The sequence below is a fragment of the Melozone crissalis genome, unplaced genomic scaffold, assembly GCF_028551555.1.
Source record: "Melozone crissalis strain CALT ecotype California unplaced genomic scaffold, PUWL_Pcris_2 ptg000637l_1, whole genome shotgun sequence".
In the NCBI taxonomy this organism is placed as follows: Eukaryota; Metazoa; Chordata; class Aves; order Passeriformes; family Passerellidae; genus Melozone; species Melozone crissalis.
Genome location: NW_026536312.1, coordinates 1 through 17,552, shown reverse-complemented (window position 1 = coordinate 17,552; position 17,552 = coordinate 1). Strand labels below are relative to the sequence as shown.

Sequence of the window (17,552 nt, the reverse complement as noted above, 5' to 3'; positions counted from 1 at the left end):
CGCTCGGCCGCGCTTTGCAGGCTGGGCGCGGAGCAGACGAGCTGACCGGAAGTGCGGGGCCGCTCTGGCCCGCGCTCGCTGCTCTGGGAGGAGTGACGGCAGCGGCGGCTGTGAGGGAAGATGGCGGAGGCGGCGGCGGCGGTGCAGCAGCACCGGTTCTTTTGCCACAGCTGCAAGGGCGAGGTCAGCCCCAAGCTGCCGGTGAGCCCCGGGAAGGGAGGGCCGGAGAGGGGGAGCCCCGAGCGGGGAGGGCCGGAGGGAGAGCCCCGAGCTGCCCGGGCGGGTGGAGGGACAGGGGGGATCCCCCAATGGCTCCCGGGGCCCCTGAGGGAGGGGTGACCTCCAGCCCCCGAAGTTGCTCCCTCATGGAACAGAAGATCCCCCAAAATGTGGGAAAGGACTGGAGGGATGTTCTGTTCCTGATGGAAATGGATCATTCCATAACCCTCGTCCCATCCTCATCCTGCTCTGCTCCTCAGGCAGAGTGGGGATTGTCCCTTACCGCTAAATTATCCCAAAGAAAATGCAGGGAATTATCCCAGTCCCTGGGAATAATCCCTGAAAATATCCCAGGAAAATTCCTGAGAATTATCCCAGGGAAGATGCAGGGAATTATCCCAGTCCCTGGGAATAATCCCAAGGAAAATGCAGGAAATTATCCCAGGGAAAATCCAGGGAATTATCCCAAAGTAAATGCAAAGAATTATCCCAGGTTCTGGCAATGATCCCTGGAAATATCTCACAGAAAATCCAGGAAATTATCCCAGTTCTAGGAAATATCCCAGGGAAAATCCAGGGAATTATCCCATGAAAAATGCAGGAAACGATCCCAGTTCCTGGGAATAATCCCAGGAAATATCCCAAGGAAAATCCAGGGAATTATCCCGAGGAAAATGCAGGAAACGATCCCAGTTCCTGGGAATAATCCCAGGAAATATCCCAAGGAAAATCCAGGGAATTATCCCGAGGAAAATGCAGAGAATTATCCCAGTTTCTGGGAATGATCCCTGGAAATATCCCAGGGAAAATCCAGAGAATCACCCCAGTTCCTGGGAATATCCCAAGGAAAATCCAGAGAATTATCCCATAGAAAATCCAGGGAATTATCCCAGGGAATATCCATGAAATTATCCCAGTTTTAGGAAATAATCCCCGGAAATATCCCAGGGAAAATCCGGGCAATCTGCAGGATCCCACCCACCATCTGTCCCCTTTCCCTCCCTGCACAGTTATTTCTCCCAAATTCCATTTTTATCTCTCTCCAGCTCCTGGGTGGCAAGCTGATACTTTCCAGATGGACTCCAAGAGCAAAAATAGTCCAGAAATAAAAAGATTCCAAAAATAAAAATATTCCAAAGCTCCCAGGGATGCAGCAGCATCCCACCTGCTGCTGGTGCTGATGGTAAAATTTGATCCAACCCAAAAAAAAAAAATCTGATTTAAAACTCAGATTTGGATTTGGGAGGAATTCCCATAAAATCCACGCTGAAAATTTGGAATATTCCAATAAAAAATCTGGGATTCTCCCAGTTCCTGGCATGTGGAGAAGGAAGATCCATGAGAATCCTTTTTTTTGGGGGGTTTTTTGTTCAGTCTGGGATAAAAATCTGAGAATAAGAACAGGGAAAATTTTTTCCAATTTTTTTCTGACTTTTTTCCGATTTTTTTTCAGATTTTCTGTGGTTTTGAGCTGCTTGGGATCCAGAATCAGGAATCTTCCTGAAGGGGAAGATTTTTCTTTAGAATTTGAAATATTTTATGTTTAATTTTCCCTCTTTTTGCCCTCCCAGGAATACACCTGCCCTCGCTGTGAGTCCGGCTTCATCGAGGAAGTCACTGATGATTCCAGGTACCAAAAATCCAGAGAAATTCAATTTATAACAAGGAGACTCCATGTAAAAAATGCCATTTTTACTCTTTTTTTTAAATGTATTTTCCCCTTTTTTCTTTTACAAAAAAACCCTCAAAAATCCCAAAAAAATCTTTTTTTTCTCTTCTTGATATTTTTACCCTGTTTGATTTTTTTCTTACCCTTTTTAGTATTTAGGAAGAAAAAAGCTTTTTTTTCCCCTAAAGAAAATAAAATTATTAATATTTTTAGTATTTAGGAGGAAAAAAAATCCATTTTCATCATTTTTTGTGGGTTTTTTTGTAACCTTTTTTGGTCTTCCCCCCCCCCTCCTTTTTTGATTTTTTCTTACCTTTTTAGTATTTAGGAAAAAAACCCCTTTTCATTATTTTTTGTGGGTTTTTTGTAGCCTTTTTTGGTCTTTTTTCCCGTTTTGATTTTTTCTTACTCTTTTTCAAATTTAGGAGAACAAATCCCTTTTACTATTTTTTCTGTTTACCTCTTTCTTTTTCCTTTATTGATTTTTTCTTACCCTTTTTCATAATTAGCTAAAAAAACCGAAACACCTTTTTACTGTTTCTTTATTTTTCCCTTTTTTTGGTACTTTTTTTTTCCCTTTTTGATTTTCTTTCTTACCTTTTTAATATTTTAAAATTCTTTAATATTTTGAAAATAAAAACCATTTTAAAAATTTTTTTATACTTATTTTTCTCTTTTTTTTTTGCCCCTTTTGGGGATATTTCATCAAACACAGGAGGGGATTTGGGAATCTCAGGGGGGATTTTAGGAATTAAACCCTGCCCTCACTTTTTTCTTTTTCCCAGTTTTTTTGACAGCAATTCCCTGGATGACAGCCCCTCCTCTCAGTTCTCAGAGGTGAGTTTTCCTCCTTTTTTCCTGAGAATTTCCAGGATTTTGGGGAATTTTAGAAGACTAAAAATTGGCATTTTGGGCATGAGAGGAGAAGGAGGATTGAGGGAAAATCCTGGGATTTTTGGGAGATGCTCAACCAGGTGAGGAGGTCTCTCCTTGCTCCCAGATTTTCCAGAATATTTCCATTTTAAACTCCAAATTTGGAGGAAATCCACTCAATCCTGAGCCAGAAATGGGGTCACCAAATAGGCAGAATTCCAGTCTGGATCTTTTCTTCCCCTTCTTCATCTGGATCCATTTATCCAAAATATTGCTTGGATATCAGTTTGGATCCCAGGAATTCCTGAGTTTCAGGGAGATCCATCCTGGTATCCCAGAAATTCCTGAATTTCAGAGAGATCCTGATGTCCCAGAAATTCCTGAGTTTCAGGGAGATACATCCTGATAATCCCAGAAATTCCTGAGTTTCAGGGAGATCCTGATTTATCAGAAATTCCTGAATTTCAGGAGATTCTGATATCCCAGAAAATCCTGAATTTTAGGGGATCCTGATATCCCAGAAATTCCTGATTTTCTTCCCAAATTCCAGCCCTTGCAGAGAAGGAAAGACCAACCCCACAACTTCCAGATTTTATGGGATTAGGAGCTCAGTGGGATCATTTGTCCAATTTTCCCCTTGTCTGTTATTACAATTTTGAAATTAAGGAGTTCTCAGGTAAAGGTTTGGGAATAAATTCTTTAAAAATAAATTCCCAGTGGGAATCCAGTGGGAAAAGGCTGATACTGTGGAAATCCAGTGGGAAAAGTTTGGGAATCCCAAACCCTCAGATTGTATCCAGGTAGGAATTCTTGGCTCCTCCCCCTGGGCAGAGCGTCACCCAATGGGATTCTGGAATTTTATTTTTCTACAGGGACTCTCAATTAACAGAAGATATCTCCCCTGAAATATTAATTGTACAAGAGATAAATAAACTGCCCAATTAACAGCTGATAAGTGTTAATTCAGTGTTAACGAGCCCCATCTGGTTTTCACTGTGTTAATTTTGACAATTAACAGCTGATGGCTGTTCCACCTGGTTTTAGCAGTGTTAATTTTCACAATTAACAGCAGATGACTGTTTAACAATTAACAGCTGGTTTTAGCAGTGTTAATTTTCACAATTAACAGCAGATACCTGCTCCACCTGATTTTAGCATTGTATCTTTTAACAATTAACAGCTGATAAGTGCCCCACCTGATTTAACAGTGTTAATTTTCACAATTAACCTCAGATACCTGGATTTCAGTGTTAATTATCACAATTAACAGCAGATAATTCCCCCACATGATTTTAGCAGTATTGATTTCAACAATTAGCAGCAGATACCTGCCCCACCTGGATTTCAGTGTTAATTTTCACAATTAACAGCAGATCCCTGGATCTCAGTGTTAATTATCACAATTACCAGCAGACACCTGGATTTCAGTGTTAATTATCACAATTACCAGCAGACACCTGGATTTCAGTGTTAATTGCCACAATTACCAGCAGACACTTGTATCTCAGTGTTAATTACCACAATTAACAGCAGACACCTGGATCTCATTGCTAATTATCACAATTACCAGCAGACACCTGGATGTCATTGCTAATTATCACAATTACCAGCAGACACCTGGATTTCAGTGCTAATTATCACAATTAACAGCAGACACCTGGATCTCATTGCTAGTTATCACAATTACCAGCAGACACCTGGATTTCATTGCTAATTATCACAATTAACAGCAGATCCCTGGATCTCAATGTTAGTTATCACAATTACCAGCAGACACCTGGATTTCAGTGTTAATTATCACAATTAAGAGCAGATACCTGGATTTCAGTGTTAATTTTCACAATTACCAGCAGACACCTGGATTTCATTGCTAATTATCACAATTAAGAGCAGATACCTGGATTTCAGTGTTAATTTTCACAATTACCAGCAGACACCTGGATCTCATTGCTAATTACCACAATAAACCTCAGACACCTGGATCTCAGTTTTAATCATCACAATTACCAGCAGACACCTGGATTGCATTGCTAATTACCACAATTACCAGCAGATACCTGGATCTCAATGTTAATTATCACAATTAAGAGCAGATCCCTGGATCTCAATGTTAATTATCACAATTAACAGCAGATACGTGCCCCACTTGGATTTCAGTGTTAATTATCACAATTAACCTCAGACACCTGGATTTCAGTGTTAATGATCACAATTACCAGCAGACACCTGGATCTCATTGCTAATTACCACAATTACCCCACTCCCTGCCCCCCTCTGCCAGCTCAATGCCACCCACACCCCCCCAGCCTAACCCCGCGCTCTCCACAGCTCTGGGACCACCTGGACCACACCATGTTCTTCCCGGATTTCCGGCCCTTGCTGAGCAGCAGCTCGCTGGATGCAGAGCCCAGGGACGTGGACAGGGGTCCCCCGGGAGAGCTTTGGGGTCCCAGCCGCCCCCCACGGCTGCCCATGCCCCGCAGGTACCGGGCACGGGGCAGCTCCCGGCCGGAGCGCTCGCCGGCCATCGAGGGGTGAGTGGGGTCTGTGGGGGCACCGTCAGGAACTGGGTCAGGGACTGATGTGGGGTGTGGAAAACAGCATGGGATGGGTGAGTGGGATCTGCTGGGGGGCACCATCAAAAACAGGAGGGGTGATGGTTCAATAACTGATCTGGAGCGTAAAAAACCAGCATGGAAAGGGGTGAGTGAGCTCTGATCTAGAGTGTGAAAAAGCAGCATGGGATGGGTGAGTGAGCTCTGATCTAGAGTGTGAAAAACCAGCATGGAAAGGGGTGAGTGAGCTCTGATCTAGAGTGTGAAAAACCAGCATGGAAAGGGGTGAGTGGGCTCTGCTGGGGGGCACCGTCAGGAGCTGGGTCAGGGACTGATGTGGGGTGTGGAAAACTCTGATACAGAGTGGAAATAAAACAGCGTGGGATGGGTGAGTGGGATCTGTGGGGGGCACCGTCAGAAACTGGGTCAGTAACTGATGTGGGGTGTGAAAAACTCTGATCTGGAGTGTGAAATAAACAGCATGGGATGGGTGAGTGAGCTCTGATCTAGAGTGTGAAAAAGCAGCATGGAAAGGGGTGTGTGAGCTCTGATCTAGAGTGTGAAAAACCAGCATGGAAAGGGGTGTGTGAGCTCTGATCTAGAGTGTGAAAAATCAGCATGGAAAGGGGTGAGTGAGCTCTGATCTAGAGTGTGAAAAACCAGCATGGAAAGGGGTGTGTGAGCTCTGATCTAGAGTGTGAAAAACCAGCATGGAATGGGCAAGTGAGCTCTGCTGGGTGGCACCATCAAAACCAGGAGTGGTGATGGTTCAATAACTGATCTGGAGTGTGAAAAACCAGCATGGAATGGGTGAGTGAGATCTGCTGGGGGGCACCATCAAAAACTGGTTCAGTAACTGATGTGGGGTGTGAAAACCAGCATGGAATGGGTGAGCGAGCTCTGCTGGGTGTCAGGATCTGCTCTACAAACTCTGATCTAGAGTGGAAAAAACCAGCATGGAATGGGGTGAGTGAGCTGTGCTGGGTGTCACCATCAAGAATGAGAGTGGTGATGGTTCAATAACTGATCTGGAGTGTGAAAAACCAACATGGAAAGGGGTGAGTGAGCTCTGCTGGGTGTCCCAACATGGAAAGGGGATTGCATTATCAATCAAAACAAATGCGCCTTTATTGATTGACCACAGCAAATGTGTTAAAGGAATTGGGGGGAAAGGAAAAGAATAGGAAAGAGAAAGTGGCTATAGCCACCAAATGTAGAGAGACCAAGGCTTTTGTCCCACACCTGCTGTCTGTGTCTATTTTGGAGCTTTCTCCAGGGATTTTCACAGCCATGAGCAGCAATTCCTGCTTTTCCTGCCCTTTTTTTCCCTCCCACCATTTATTCCCTCACTGAACTCACCCTTCCCTCCTTTCCCAGGATAATCCAGCAGATCTTTGCCGGCTTTTTCGCCAACTCAGCCGTTCCTGGCTCGCAGCACCCCTTCTCCTGGTGAGTAACCTCCCAGATCCCAGCAGAGAATCCCAGCCAGCCTTGGGAATTTGGGAATTTGGGGATTCTGGGCAATTCTGGCCTCTCCCGTTGGCAGGAGCGGGATGCTGCACTCCAGCCCCGGCGATTACGCGTGGGGACAGAGCGGCCTCGACGCCATCGTCACCCAGGTCAGTGCCACTGCCACATTCCCTGCAAAAATCACTTTCTGTGCCCAGCATTGAAGCTGAGAAGCCTTAGAAAAATGAAAACAATATTATCTGATTGTTTCTCCTGTGTTTTGCTGCTTGGAATGTGGTTGGAAATTGTTTATCCATTGTTTGGTTGGTTTCATGTAAATTATTTTTATTTAATGACCAATGAAGAGAGAGTCAGGAGTTTTCATTATCATTCTTTGTAGCCTTCTGTCTGCTACTTTATTATTCTTTAGAATAATAAAGTATAGCATTCTTTAATGTAATATAAAATCACAAAATAATGAAGAAAACAGAGTCAGATGCAGGTTTGAATGGGAATAATAATAAAAAAAATAAAAATTATAAACTCAACTGGACGCTTTTAGTGGGAATTATCCCGTGCCTGTTAATGGGAATAATGGGAATAACCCATCCCTTTTAATGGGAATAATGGGAATAACCCATCCCTTTTAATGGGAATTAACCCATCCCTTTTCATGGGAATTAACCCATTCCTTTTAATGGGAATTAACACATCCCTTTTAATGGGAATAATGGGAATAACCCATCCCTTTTAATGGGAATTAACCCATCCCTTTTAATGGGAATAATGGGAATTTAACCCATTCCTTTTAATGGGAATAATGGGAATAACCCATCCCTTTTAATGGGAATTAACCCATCCCTTTTCATGGGAATTAACCCATTCCTTTTAATGGGAATTAATGGGAATTAACCCATCCCTTTTAATGGGAATTAACCCATCCCTTTTAATGGGAATTAATGGGAATTAACCCATTCCTTTTAATGGGAATTAACCCATCCCTTTTAATGGGAATTAACCCATTCCTTTTAATGGGAATTAACCCATTCCTTTTAATGGGAATTAACCCATTCCTTTTAATGGGAATAACCCATCCCTTTTAATGGGAATTAACCCATTCCTTTTAATGGGAATTAATGGGAATTAACCCATTCCTTTTAATGGGAATTAACCCATCCCTTTTAATGGGAATTAACCCATCCCTTTTAATGGGAATTAATGGGAATTAGCCCATCCCTTTTAATGGGAATTAACCCATCCCTTTTAATGGGAATTAACCCATTCCTTTTAATGGGAATTAATGGGAATTAACCCATTCCTTTTAATGGGAATTAACCTATTCCTTTTAATGGGAATTAACCCATTCCTTTTAATGGGAATTAATGGGAATTAACCCATTCCTTTTAATGGGAATTAACCTATTCCTTTTAATGGGAATTAATCCATTCCTTTTAATGGGAATTAACCCATCCCTTTTAATGGGAATTAACCCATTCCTTTTAATGGGAATTAACCCATTCCTTTTAATGGGAATTAACCCATCCCTTTTAATGGGAATAATGGGCCTCACCACAGCAGCTCCAGGGGCCCATCCCTGCTCCTGAGCATGGGTTTCTCCCCCTGCACAGCTCCTGGGCCAGCTGGAGAACACAGGACCCCCCCCAGCAGACAAGGAGAAGATCTCGTCGCTCCCAACGGTGCCGGTGACGCAGGAACAAGTCGGTGGGTGCCTCCATCCCCCATCCAGGGGCACGTGGGTGCTGCTCTTGGACATCCTGAGCTCCCCCCAATTTCCATTTGGTACCCCTGGAACTGGGCTGGAGGCTCTCAGCTCCCCAGCTTTGCTGCTGCCGGCTCTGGGCTTCGGTTCTCCCAGGAATGTTGGAGCTCCAGCATTCTCCAGAGTGTGTGGGGAGTCCTAAAAATGTGCCATGCTGACTCTTCCCATCCCCAGGATGGTTTTTGTCCCCTCCCCATGATGATTTTCCCCTCCCCATGATGGCTTTCCTATCCTGTAATGGGGTTTTTCCCCCTCCCCATGATTGTTTTCTCCTCTCATGACGATTTTCCCCTCCCAATGATTATTACCCCCTCCCCATGATGGTTTTTTTCCCATCTCCATGATAATTTCCCCCTCCCATCATGATTTCCCTCTCCCTATGATGTTTTTTTCTCCCTCCCCATGATTGTTTTCCCTTCCCCACAATGATTTCCCCCTCCCCATGATGATTTTTGTCCCCTCCCCATTATGATTTTCCCCTCTCATAATGATTTTTCCCCTCCCCATGATGATTTCCCCCTCCCCATGATGATTTTTGTCCCCTCCCCATGATTGTTTTCCCCTCCCATAATGATTTTCCCATCCCCATGATGATTTTTGTTCCCTCCCCATGATGATTTTCCACTCTCATAATGATTTTCCCCTCCCCATGATGGTTTTTTCCCCTCCCCATGATGGTTTTCCTATCCCACAATGATTTTCCCCTCCCCACAATGATTTTTCCTGCCCCATGATGGTTTTTTTTTCCCCTCCCCATGATGATTTCTCCATCCCCATGATGTTTTTTTCTCTTCCCCATGATGATTTCCCCCTCCCCACGATGATTTCTCCATCCCCATGATGGTTTTTTTCCCTTCCCCATGATTGTTTTCCCCTCCCCATGATTGTTTTCCCTTCTTATAATGATTTTCCCATCCCAAATCCCTGTTTGTGCTCTCAATCCCTTCTTCCCTTTCAAACTCCACACACTCTGCTCTGGGCATGCCATGGAAATCTGCCAGCAGGGACCTGGGGGATATCTCAGCACATTCATTTTTTTGAAATTAAAATTCCATAAATTTTTCACCCCAGCAGGGACCTGAAGGATATCTCAGCACGATCATTTTTTTGCAATAAAAAAATCCCATTATTTTTTCACCCCATCAGGACCTGGGGGATATCTCAGCACAATCCTGGATTTGCAATAAAAAATCCCATGAATTCTTCACCCCAGCAGGGGCCTGGGGGATATCTCAGCACAATCCTTTTTTTGCAATTAAAATTCCATAAATTTTTCACCCCAGCAGGGACCTGAAGGATATCTCAGCACAATCCTTTTTTTGCAATTAAAATTCCATAAATTTTTCACCCCAGCAGCGACCTGAAGGATATCTCAGCAAAATCCTGGATTTGCAATAAAAAATCCCAGGAATTTTTCACCCCAAGGATCCCCCCCAGAACCCAACTCCTCCATTATGGTTAAAGCAGACATTTCTACCCGGGATATTTTTATCCTGTGGTTTTCCACACCCTTCTCTCATCCTCTTTTCTGGAATTCCACGTGGCTGAGCCCACAGAGCTGGGCAGAAATTGTGAAATTTTGGAATGTCCAAAAATCCCTGGGATCAGCAAAGGAGCTCAGGAATTCCTTGTTCTCTGGATTGTCCAGCCCCAGGGGATTTTGTGGATGGATGGATGGATGGATGGATGGATGGATGGATGGATGATGGATGGATGGATGGATGATGGATGGATGATGGATGGATGGATGGATGGATGATGGATGGATGGATGATGGATGGATGGATGGATGATGGATGGATGATGGATGGATGGATGGATGATGGATGGATGGATGGATGGATGGATGGATGGATGGATGGATGGATGATGGATGATGGATGGATGATGGATGGATGAATGGATGGATGGAGGGATGGATGGATGGATGGATGATGGATGGATGATGGATGGATGATGGATGGATGATGGATGGATGGATGGATGATGGATGGATGGATGGATGGATGGATGATGGATGGATGATGGATGGATGGATGGATGGATGATGGATGGATGGATGATGGATGATGGATGGATGGATGATGGATGATGGATGGATGATGGATGGATGATGGATGGATGGATGGATGGATGGATGATGGATGATGGATGGATGATGGATGGATGATGGATGGATGGATGGATGGATGATGGATGGATGGATGGATGGATGGATGGTGGATGGATGGATGATGGATGGATGGATGGATGGATGGATGGATGGATGATGGATGGATGGATGATGGATGGATGGATGATGGATGATGGATGGATGATGGATGGATGATGGATGGATGGATGGATGGATGGATGGATGATGGATGGATGGATGGATGATGGATGGATGGATGATGGATGGATGGATGGATGGATGATGGATGATGGATGGATGATGGATGGATGGATGGATGGATGGATGATGGATGATGGATGGATGATGGATGGATGGATGATGGATGGATGGATGGATGGATGATGGATGATGGATGGATGATGGATGGATGGATGAATGGATGGATGGAGGGATGGATGGATGATGGATGGATGATGGATGGATGGATGATGGATGGATGATGGATGGATGGATGGATGGATGATGGATGGATGGATGATGGATGGATGGATGATGGATGATGGATGGATGATGGATGGATGATGGATGGATGGATGATGGATGGATGATGGATGGATGGATGGATGGATGGATGATGGATGGATGGATGATGGATGGATGGATGATGGATGGATGATGGATGGATGGATGGATGATGGATGGATGGATGGATGATGGATGATGGAAGGATGATGGATGGATGGATGATGGATGGATGATGGATGGATGGATGGATGATGGATGGATGGATGGATGGATGGATGGATGGATGATGGATGGATGGATGGATGGATGATGGATGGATGGATGATGGATGGATGGATGGATGGATGATGGATGGATGGATGGATGGATGATGGATGGATGGATGATGGATGGATGGATGGATGGATGATGGATGGAATCCATGGATGGATGATGGATGGATGGATGGATGATGGATGGATGGATGGATGGATGGTGGATGGATGGATGGATGATGGATGGATGGAGGGATGGATGGATGGATGGATGGATGGATGGATGGATGATTGATGGATGGATGATGGATGGATGGATGGATGGATGGAATCCATGGATGGATGGATGATGGATGGATGGATGGATGATGGATGGATGATGGATGGATGGATGATGGATGGATGGATGGATGGATGATGGATGGATGGATGGATGGATGGATGGATGATGGATGATGGATGGATGGATGGATGGATGGATGATGGATGGATGGAATCCATGGATGGATGATGGATGGATGGATGGATGATGGATGGATGGATGGATTGATGGATGGATGGATGGATGGATGGTGGATGGATGGATGGATGATGGATGGATGGAGGGATGGATGGATGGATGGATGGATGGATGGATGATTGATGGATGGATGATGGATGGATGGATGGATGGATGGAATCCATGGATGGATGGATGGATGGATGGATGATGGATGGATGGATGGATGATGGATGGATGATGGATGATGGATGGAATCCATGGATGGATGGATGATGGATGGATGGATGGATGATGGATGGATGATGGATGGATGGATGGATGGATGATGGATGGATGGATGGATGATGGATGATGGAGGGATGGATGGATGATGGATGGATGGATGGATGGATGGATGGATGGATGATGGATGGATGGATGATGGATGGATGGATGGATGGATGGATGATGGATGGATGGATGGATGGATGGATGATGGATGGATGGATGGATGATGGATGATGGATGGATGATGGATGGATGGATGGATGGAATCCATGGATGGATGGATGATGGATGGATGATGGATGATGGGTGGATGATGGATGGATGGATGGACAGACAGACAGACAGATGGATTGATGGATGATCCTGGCATGAATTCCCTGATTCCCCGCAGGAATTCCTCGCTCCCTGCTCCATCTCCACCCCACCCAACCCCCCGTTACCCCCACCCTCCATTCCCCCTGGGCTCCCTGTGCCCCCTGCCCTCCCTCACTGCTGCCCCCGTTCCCTGCCGCAGACACGGGGCTGGAGTGCCCGGTGTGCAAGGAGGATTACACCGTGGCCGAGCAGGTGCGGCAGCTCCCCTGCAACCACGTCTTCCACAGCAGCTGCATCGTGCCCTGGCTCGAGCTGGTAAGTCCCAAAAAACCCACTTTCATCATGGTTCTATCTTTTTTTTGTTACAAAGTTTAGAGATGGAATTTTAAGTTTGGATTCAAATATTATTCTTATCTCTATTGCATATATTCAGTATACTACATATATTCAGTATATCGCGTATATTGTATGTTGAGTTCTGCAGTAGCTACAAAATAAACCAAACCCGAATTTTCTCTCTAAGGTCTTTTAAGGATAAACTGCCCAATTAAGAATTGACATTTAAATTTTTTTTTTTTTTTAACCTAATAACGAATCACCCCAATCCTGCAATGCGGACTTTTCTAACTAATTATTTCTCACTAATTGTTATGTCTAACTACTCAAACTTATGAAGAAGAAGGTGAAAAGCTTCCTAAAGCTAAACTCAACTAAACTAAACTAACTATCGTAAAAATTCTATTTTGCCTTATAAATATTACTGCATTCTAAAACCTCAAACCTTCGACTTTTTATATTATTTCTTACTAATGATTATTTCTAACTGCTCGAACTCATGAAGAAGAAAGTGAAAAACTTCCTAAAACTAAACTCAACTAACTGTCTTACAATTTCTGTTTAGCCTTATAAATATTGCTGCATTCTAAAACCTTAAACTCAAATTTTTCTGCCCTGTGATGTTCTACACCTCTATTCAAACCACACACTGGCGAAAACAATTTTGGAATATCAAAAAATTTTGGAATTTTTTCCACACTTTCAGGTCAAATATAACATTTTCTTGTGGCTTTCATTTTTGGAATATTTTCAGCACAGAAAGTTTGAAATTCTCAGCATTTAGGACAAACCCTCTGTGTTCCCCACAGCACGACACATGTCCGGTGTGCAGGAAGAGCCTAAAGGGAGAATTAAATAATTATATAATTATATAATTCTACACAAACTCATGAAGAAGAAAGTGAAAAAATTCCTAAAATTAAACTCAACTAACTGTCCTACAATTTCTATTTTGCCTACCTTAAATTCAAAATTTTCTGCCCTGTGTCTTCAATTCAAACCAAACATTGATGATCCCACTGTTACCAAAAAAATGTGGAATTTTTTCCACACGTTTTTGGAATTTTTTCAGCACAGAAAGTTTGAATTTCTCAGCATTTAGGAGATTTGAAATTCTCAGCATTTAGGGTAAAACCCTCTGTGTTCCCCACAGCACGACACGCGTCCGGTGTGCAGGAAGAGCCTCAAGGGGGAATTAAATAATTATATAATACTAAAACTCATGAAGAAGAAAGTGAAAAACCTCCTAAAAATAAACTAAGTGTCCTAAAACTTCTATTTTGCCTTACAAATATTGCTGCATTTTAAAATATTAAATTCAAATTTTCTCCCCCCCAGCACGACACGTGTCCGGTGTGCAGGAAGAGCCTCAAGAGGAAATTATATAATTATATAATTATTTAGTGCTATCAAACTCATGAAGAAGAAGGTGAAAAACTTCCTAAAAATAAACTAAATTAAGTGTCCCAAAACTTCTATTTTGCCTTATAAATATTGCTGCATTTTAAAATATTAAATTCAAATTTTTCCCCCCAGCACGACACGTGTCCGGTGTGCAGGAAGAGCCCCAAAGGGGAATCAGATAATTATACAATTATATAATACTGCTCAAAATCATGAAGAAGAAAGTGAAAAACTTCCAAAAACTAAACTCAACTAGCTGTCCTACAATTTCTATTTTGCCTTATAAAATTGCTGCATTTTAAAACCTTAAATTCAGATTTTTCCCCCCCCCCCCAGCACGACACGCGTCCGGTGTGCAGGAAGAGCCTCAAGGGGGAATTAAATAATTATATAATACTAAAACTCATGAAGAAGAAAGTGAAAAACCTCCTAAAAATAAACTAAATTAAGTGTCCTAAAACTTCTATTTTGCCTTACAAATATTGCTGCATTTTAAAATATTAAATTCAAATTTTTCCCCCCAGCACGACACGTGTCCGGTGTGCAGGAAGAGCCTCAAGGGGGAATTAAATAATTATATAATACTAAAACTCATGAAGAAGAAAGTGAAAAACCTCCTAAAAATAAACTAAATTAAGTGTCCTAAAACTTCTATTTTGCCTTACAAATATTGCTGCATTTTAAAACCTTAAACTCAAATTTTTCTACCCTGTGACTTCTATTCAAACCCGCACTGGTGATCTTCAGTGTTATCAAAAAAATTGGCATTTTTTCCACATTTTCAGGTCAAATATAACATTTTCTTGTGGTTTTCAGCACAGAAAGTTTGAATTTTTCAGCATTTAGGGTAAAACCCTCTGTGTTCCCCACAGCACGACACGTGTCCGGTGTGCAGGAAGAGCCTCAAGGGGGAATTAGATAATTATACAATTATATAATACTCCTCAAACTCATGAAGAAGAAAGTGAAAAACCTCCTAAAAATAAACTAAATTAAGTGTCCTAAAACTTCTATTTTGCCTTACAAATATTGCTGCATTTTAAAATATTAAATTCAAATTTTCTCCCCCCCAGCACGACACGTGTCCGGTGTGCAGGAAGAGCCTCAAGGGCGAAGATTCCAGCAGGCAAATCCCAAGCGCCGGCGCCTCCGACAGCCCAGTGCAGGAGAGATGGACATTCTGACCCTCCTGGCAAAGGTTCTGCAGCGTTCCAGAAGGTTCCAGGGCCGTCCCAGCTCGAGGGGTGCGTTGAGAATTCCACCAGACCCCCCCCAGTAGCAGGAATTAGGGGGCCCCACCCTGTGGGATCGCAGCACCGAGCGCTCTCCTCCCAGGAATTTTTCCTTCTGCTCCACGGAATTGCCTCGTTAGCCCTAAGTTGGGAAGGTTTTTGGGAGTGTTTTGGGTTCATTTTTTTTGTATCAGAAAAGGTTTTTTTTTTTTTTTTTTTTTTTGTTTCCAGTAGGGGCCCGATCCGAAGAGGGGTTGCATCCCTCGTAGCCTTCTCTGGAAAAAGGTTGGGATCGAAAAAGGGGATTTTTGGGATCTTCCTGCACTCCAGGAGGTTGGAGTTGGAGCCACGAGAGATTTTATTGCCCCAGTTTGGGATGGGATCCTCGGGGGTCTGTGAAATCATGGCAGGTGGAAGGAGGAAGGTTCTGGAAGCCTCAGGAGCCCAGGAATGCTCTGAGCAGGGTTTTGGTCTCATCCTGGACAATTTTTGGGGTTTTTTTCTGACCCTTTTCCACGTGGCCCCAGGCGTGTCCAAAGCTCCCCGTGCCCCCCACGAGTCATTCCAGGCAGGAATTATGGAATTATGGACCATTCCCTTGGCAACCCCCACCCTCCCCATAACTTAAGGAAACTCTTGATTTTTCCTCATTGTTTTGAGAGTTTGGTTTGGGTTTTTTTTTGTTTTTTTCCATTTCCTGTGATTTTTCCAGGTCTGAATCCTGGGATTTTTCCTCGTGGTATCCACAGGCAGCCCTGGGGGGGACATTGTGACCCCATCCCTCGTGTCAGGGGGGGAAAAGTTCCCAAACCCCTTGGGCTCGGTGGCTCCACGGCCACGGGGATTTAATTCCTGATTTTCTTTGCTCTTCCGTCCAATAAAGGCCTTTCTCAAAGAATTCCCTTTCTCAATGAATGAATTCCCTTTCTCAATAATTTCCCTTTCCCAAAGAATTCCCTTTCTCAATTAATGAATTCCCTTTCTCAATTAATGAATTCCCTTCTCAAAGAATTCCCTTTCCCAATGAATAAATTCCCATTCCCTATGAATTCCCTTTCTCAATTAATGAATTCCCTTTCTCATTGAATTGCCTTTCTCAAGGAATTAATTCCCTTTCCCAAATAATTCCATTGCCAATCAATTCCCTTTCTCAATAAATCCCCATTCCCAGTGAATTCCCTTTCCCAAAGAATTCCCTTTCTCATTGAATCCCCTTTCCCAATAAATCCCCATTCCCAAATAATCCCCATTCCCAAATAATCCCCTTTCCCAATGAATTCCCAACTCATCCTTGGAGCTGGGAAAGGGAGGAAGGAGCTTGGGGTGAGTGAGGGCAGAAACCAGCTCATAAAAAGCTTTTTTTGGGAAGGAAAACCCTGATTTGCTGAATTTGTCCCCAGAGGAGGAGATCCAAACACCTCCTGCTGTTGGGGACACTTTGTGGGACACAGGGACACCCCAGTCCTGAGGCAGGAGGGGATTTTTTGGGGAAATCCAGCTGGATTTATAAATTTATCCCAGTGCTTTTCTCTCATATCCAGCTCCCCTGATAATGGAGATTTCTGGGAGGAATTCCTGCTCCCACTTCTTCCCTTTTCCACATGCTGCTGGAAATGAGGAATTCCAAGATTCCTGATCCTCAAAATCCTGGATTTGAGTGGGGGGCTGGGATTTGGGTCTCCCCCTCCCTCTGTGTTGCATTTGGGATAATTCCAGGGGTTTTCTCTCTTATCCAGCTCCCCTGATAATGGAGATTTCTGGGAGGAATTCCTGCTCCCACTTCTTCCCTTTTCCACATCTTGCTGGAAATGAGGAATTCCAAGATTCCTGATCCTCAAAATCCTGAATTTAACCTGGATTTGAGTGAGGGCTGGGATTTGGGTCTCCCCCTCCCCTCTGTGTCAGATTTGGGATAATTCCAGGTTTTTTTCCCCCCTGGATGAAGAATTCCTGCTCCCAGATGATCTGGAAATCAGGATGGAAGATTCCTGATCCTCAAAATCCTGGATTTGACCTGGATTTGAGTGAGGGGCTGGGATTTGGGTCTCCCCCTCCC

General features: G+C 43.6%; 1 protein-coding gene across 2 annotated transcripts; it reads left to right on the top strand.

Annotated features, from left to right (window-relative positions):
• Positions 1-84: 84 nt before the first annotated feature.
• Positions 85-15,936, top strand: LOC128950442 (E3 ubiquitin-protein ligase RNF115-like). Of its 2 annotated transcripts, none has more exons than XM_054295325.1 (9): positions 85-183; positions 1,791-1,849; positions 2,674-2,725; positions 5,090-5,295; positions 6,694-6,765; positions 6,863-6,935; positions 8,394-8,487; positions 12,724-12,839; positions 15,338-15,936. In XM_054295325.1, the coding sequence occupies exons 1-9, from the start codon at positions 121-123 to the stop codon at positions 15,446-15,448; spliced, it is 846 nt and encodes a 281-aa protein (XP_054151300.1). In that variant the 5' UTR covers positions 85-120; the 3' UTR covers positions 15,449-15,936. The 2 variants fall into 2 exon arrangements, with proteins under 2 accessions (XP_054151300.1, XP_054151299.1); XM_054295324.1 differs by having other exon boundaries at positions 85-201.
• The last annotated feature ends 1,616 nt before the right edge of the window (positions 15,937-17,552 follow it).

Coding starts and splice junctions, on each gene's coding strand:
- LOC128950442 (XM_054295324.1), top strand. CDS start 121: ATGGCGGAGGCGGCGGCGGCGGTGCAGCAGCACCGGTTCTTTTGCCAC. Junction 6,936..8,393: donor TCGACGCCATCGTCACCCAG/GTCAGTGCCACT, acceptor CCCCCTGCACAG/CTCCTGGGCCAGCTGGAGAA. Junction 12,840..15,337: donor TCGTGCCCTGGCTCGAGCTG/GTAAGTCCCAAA, acceptor TCTCCCCCCCAG/CACGACACGTGTCCGGTGTG.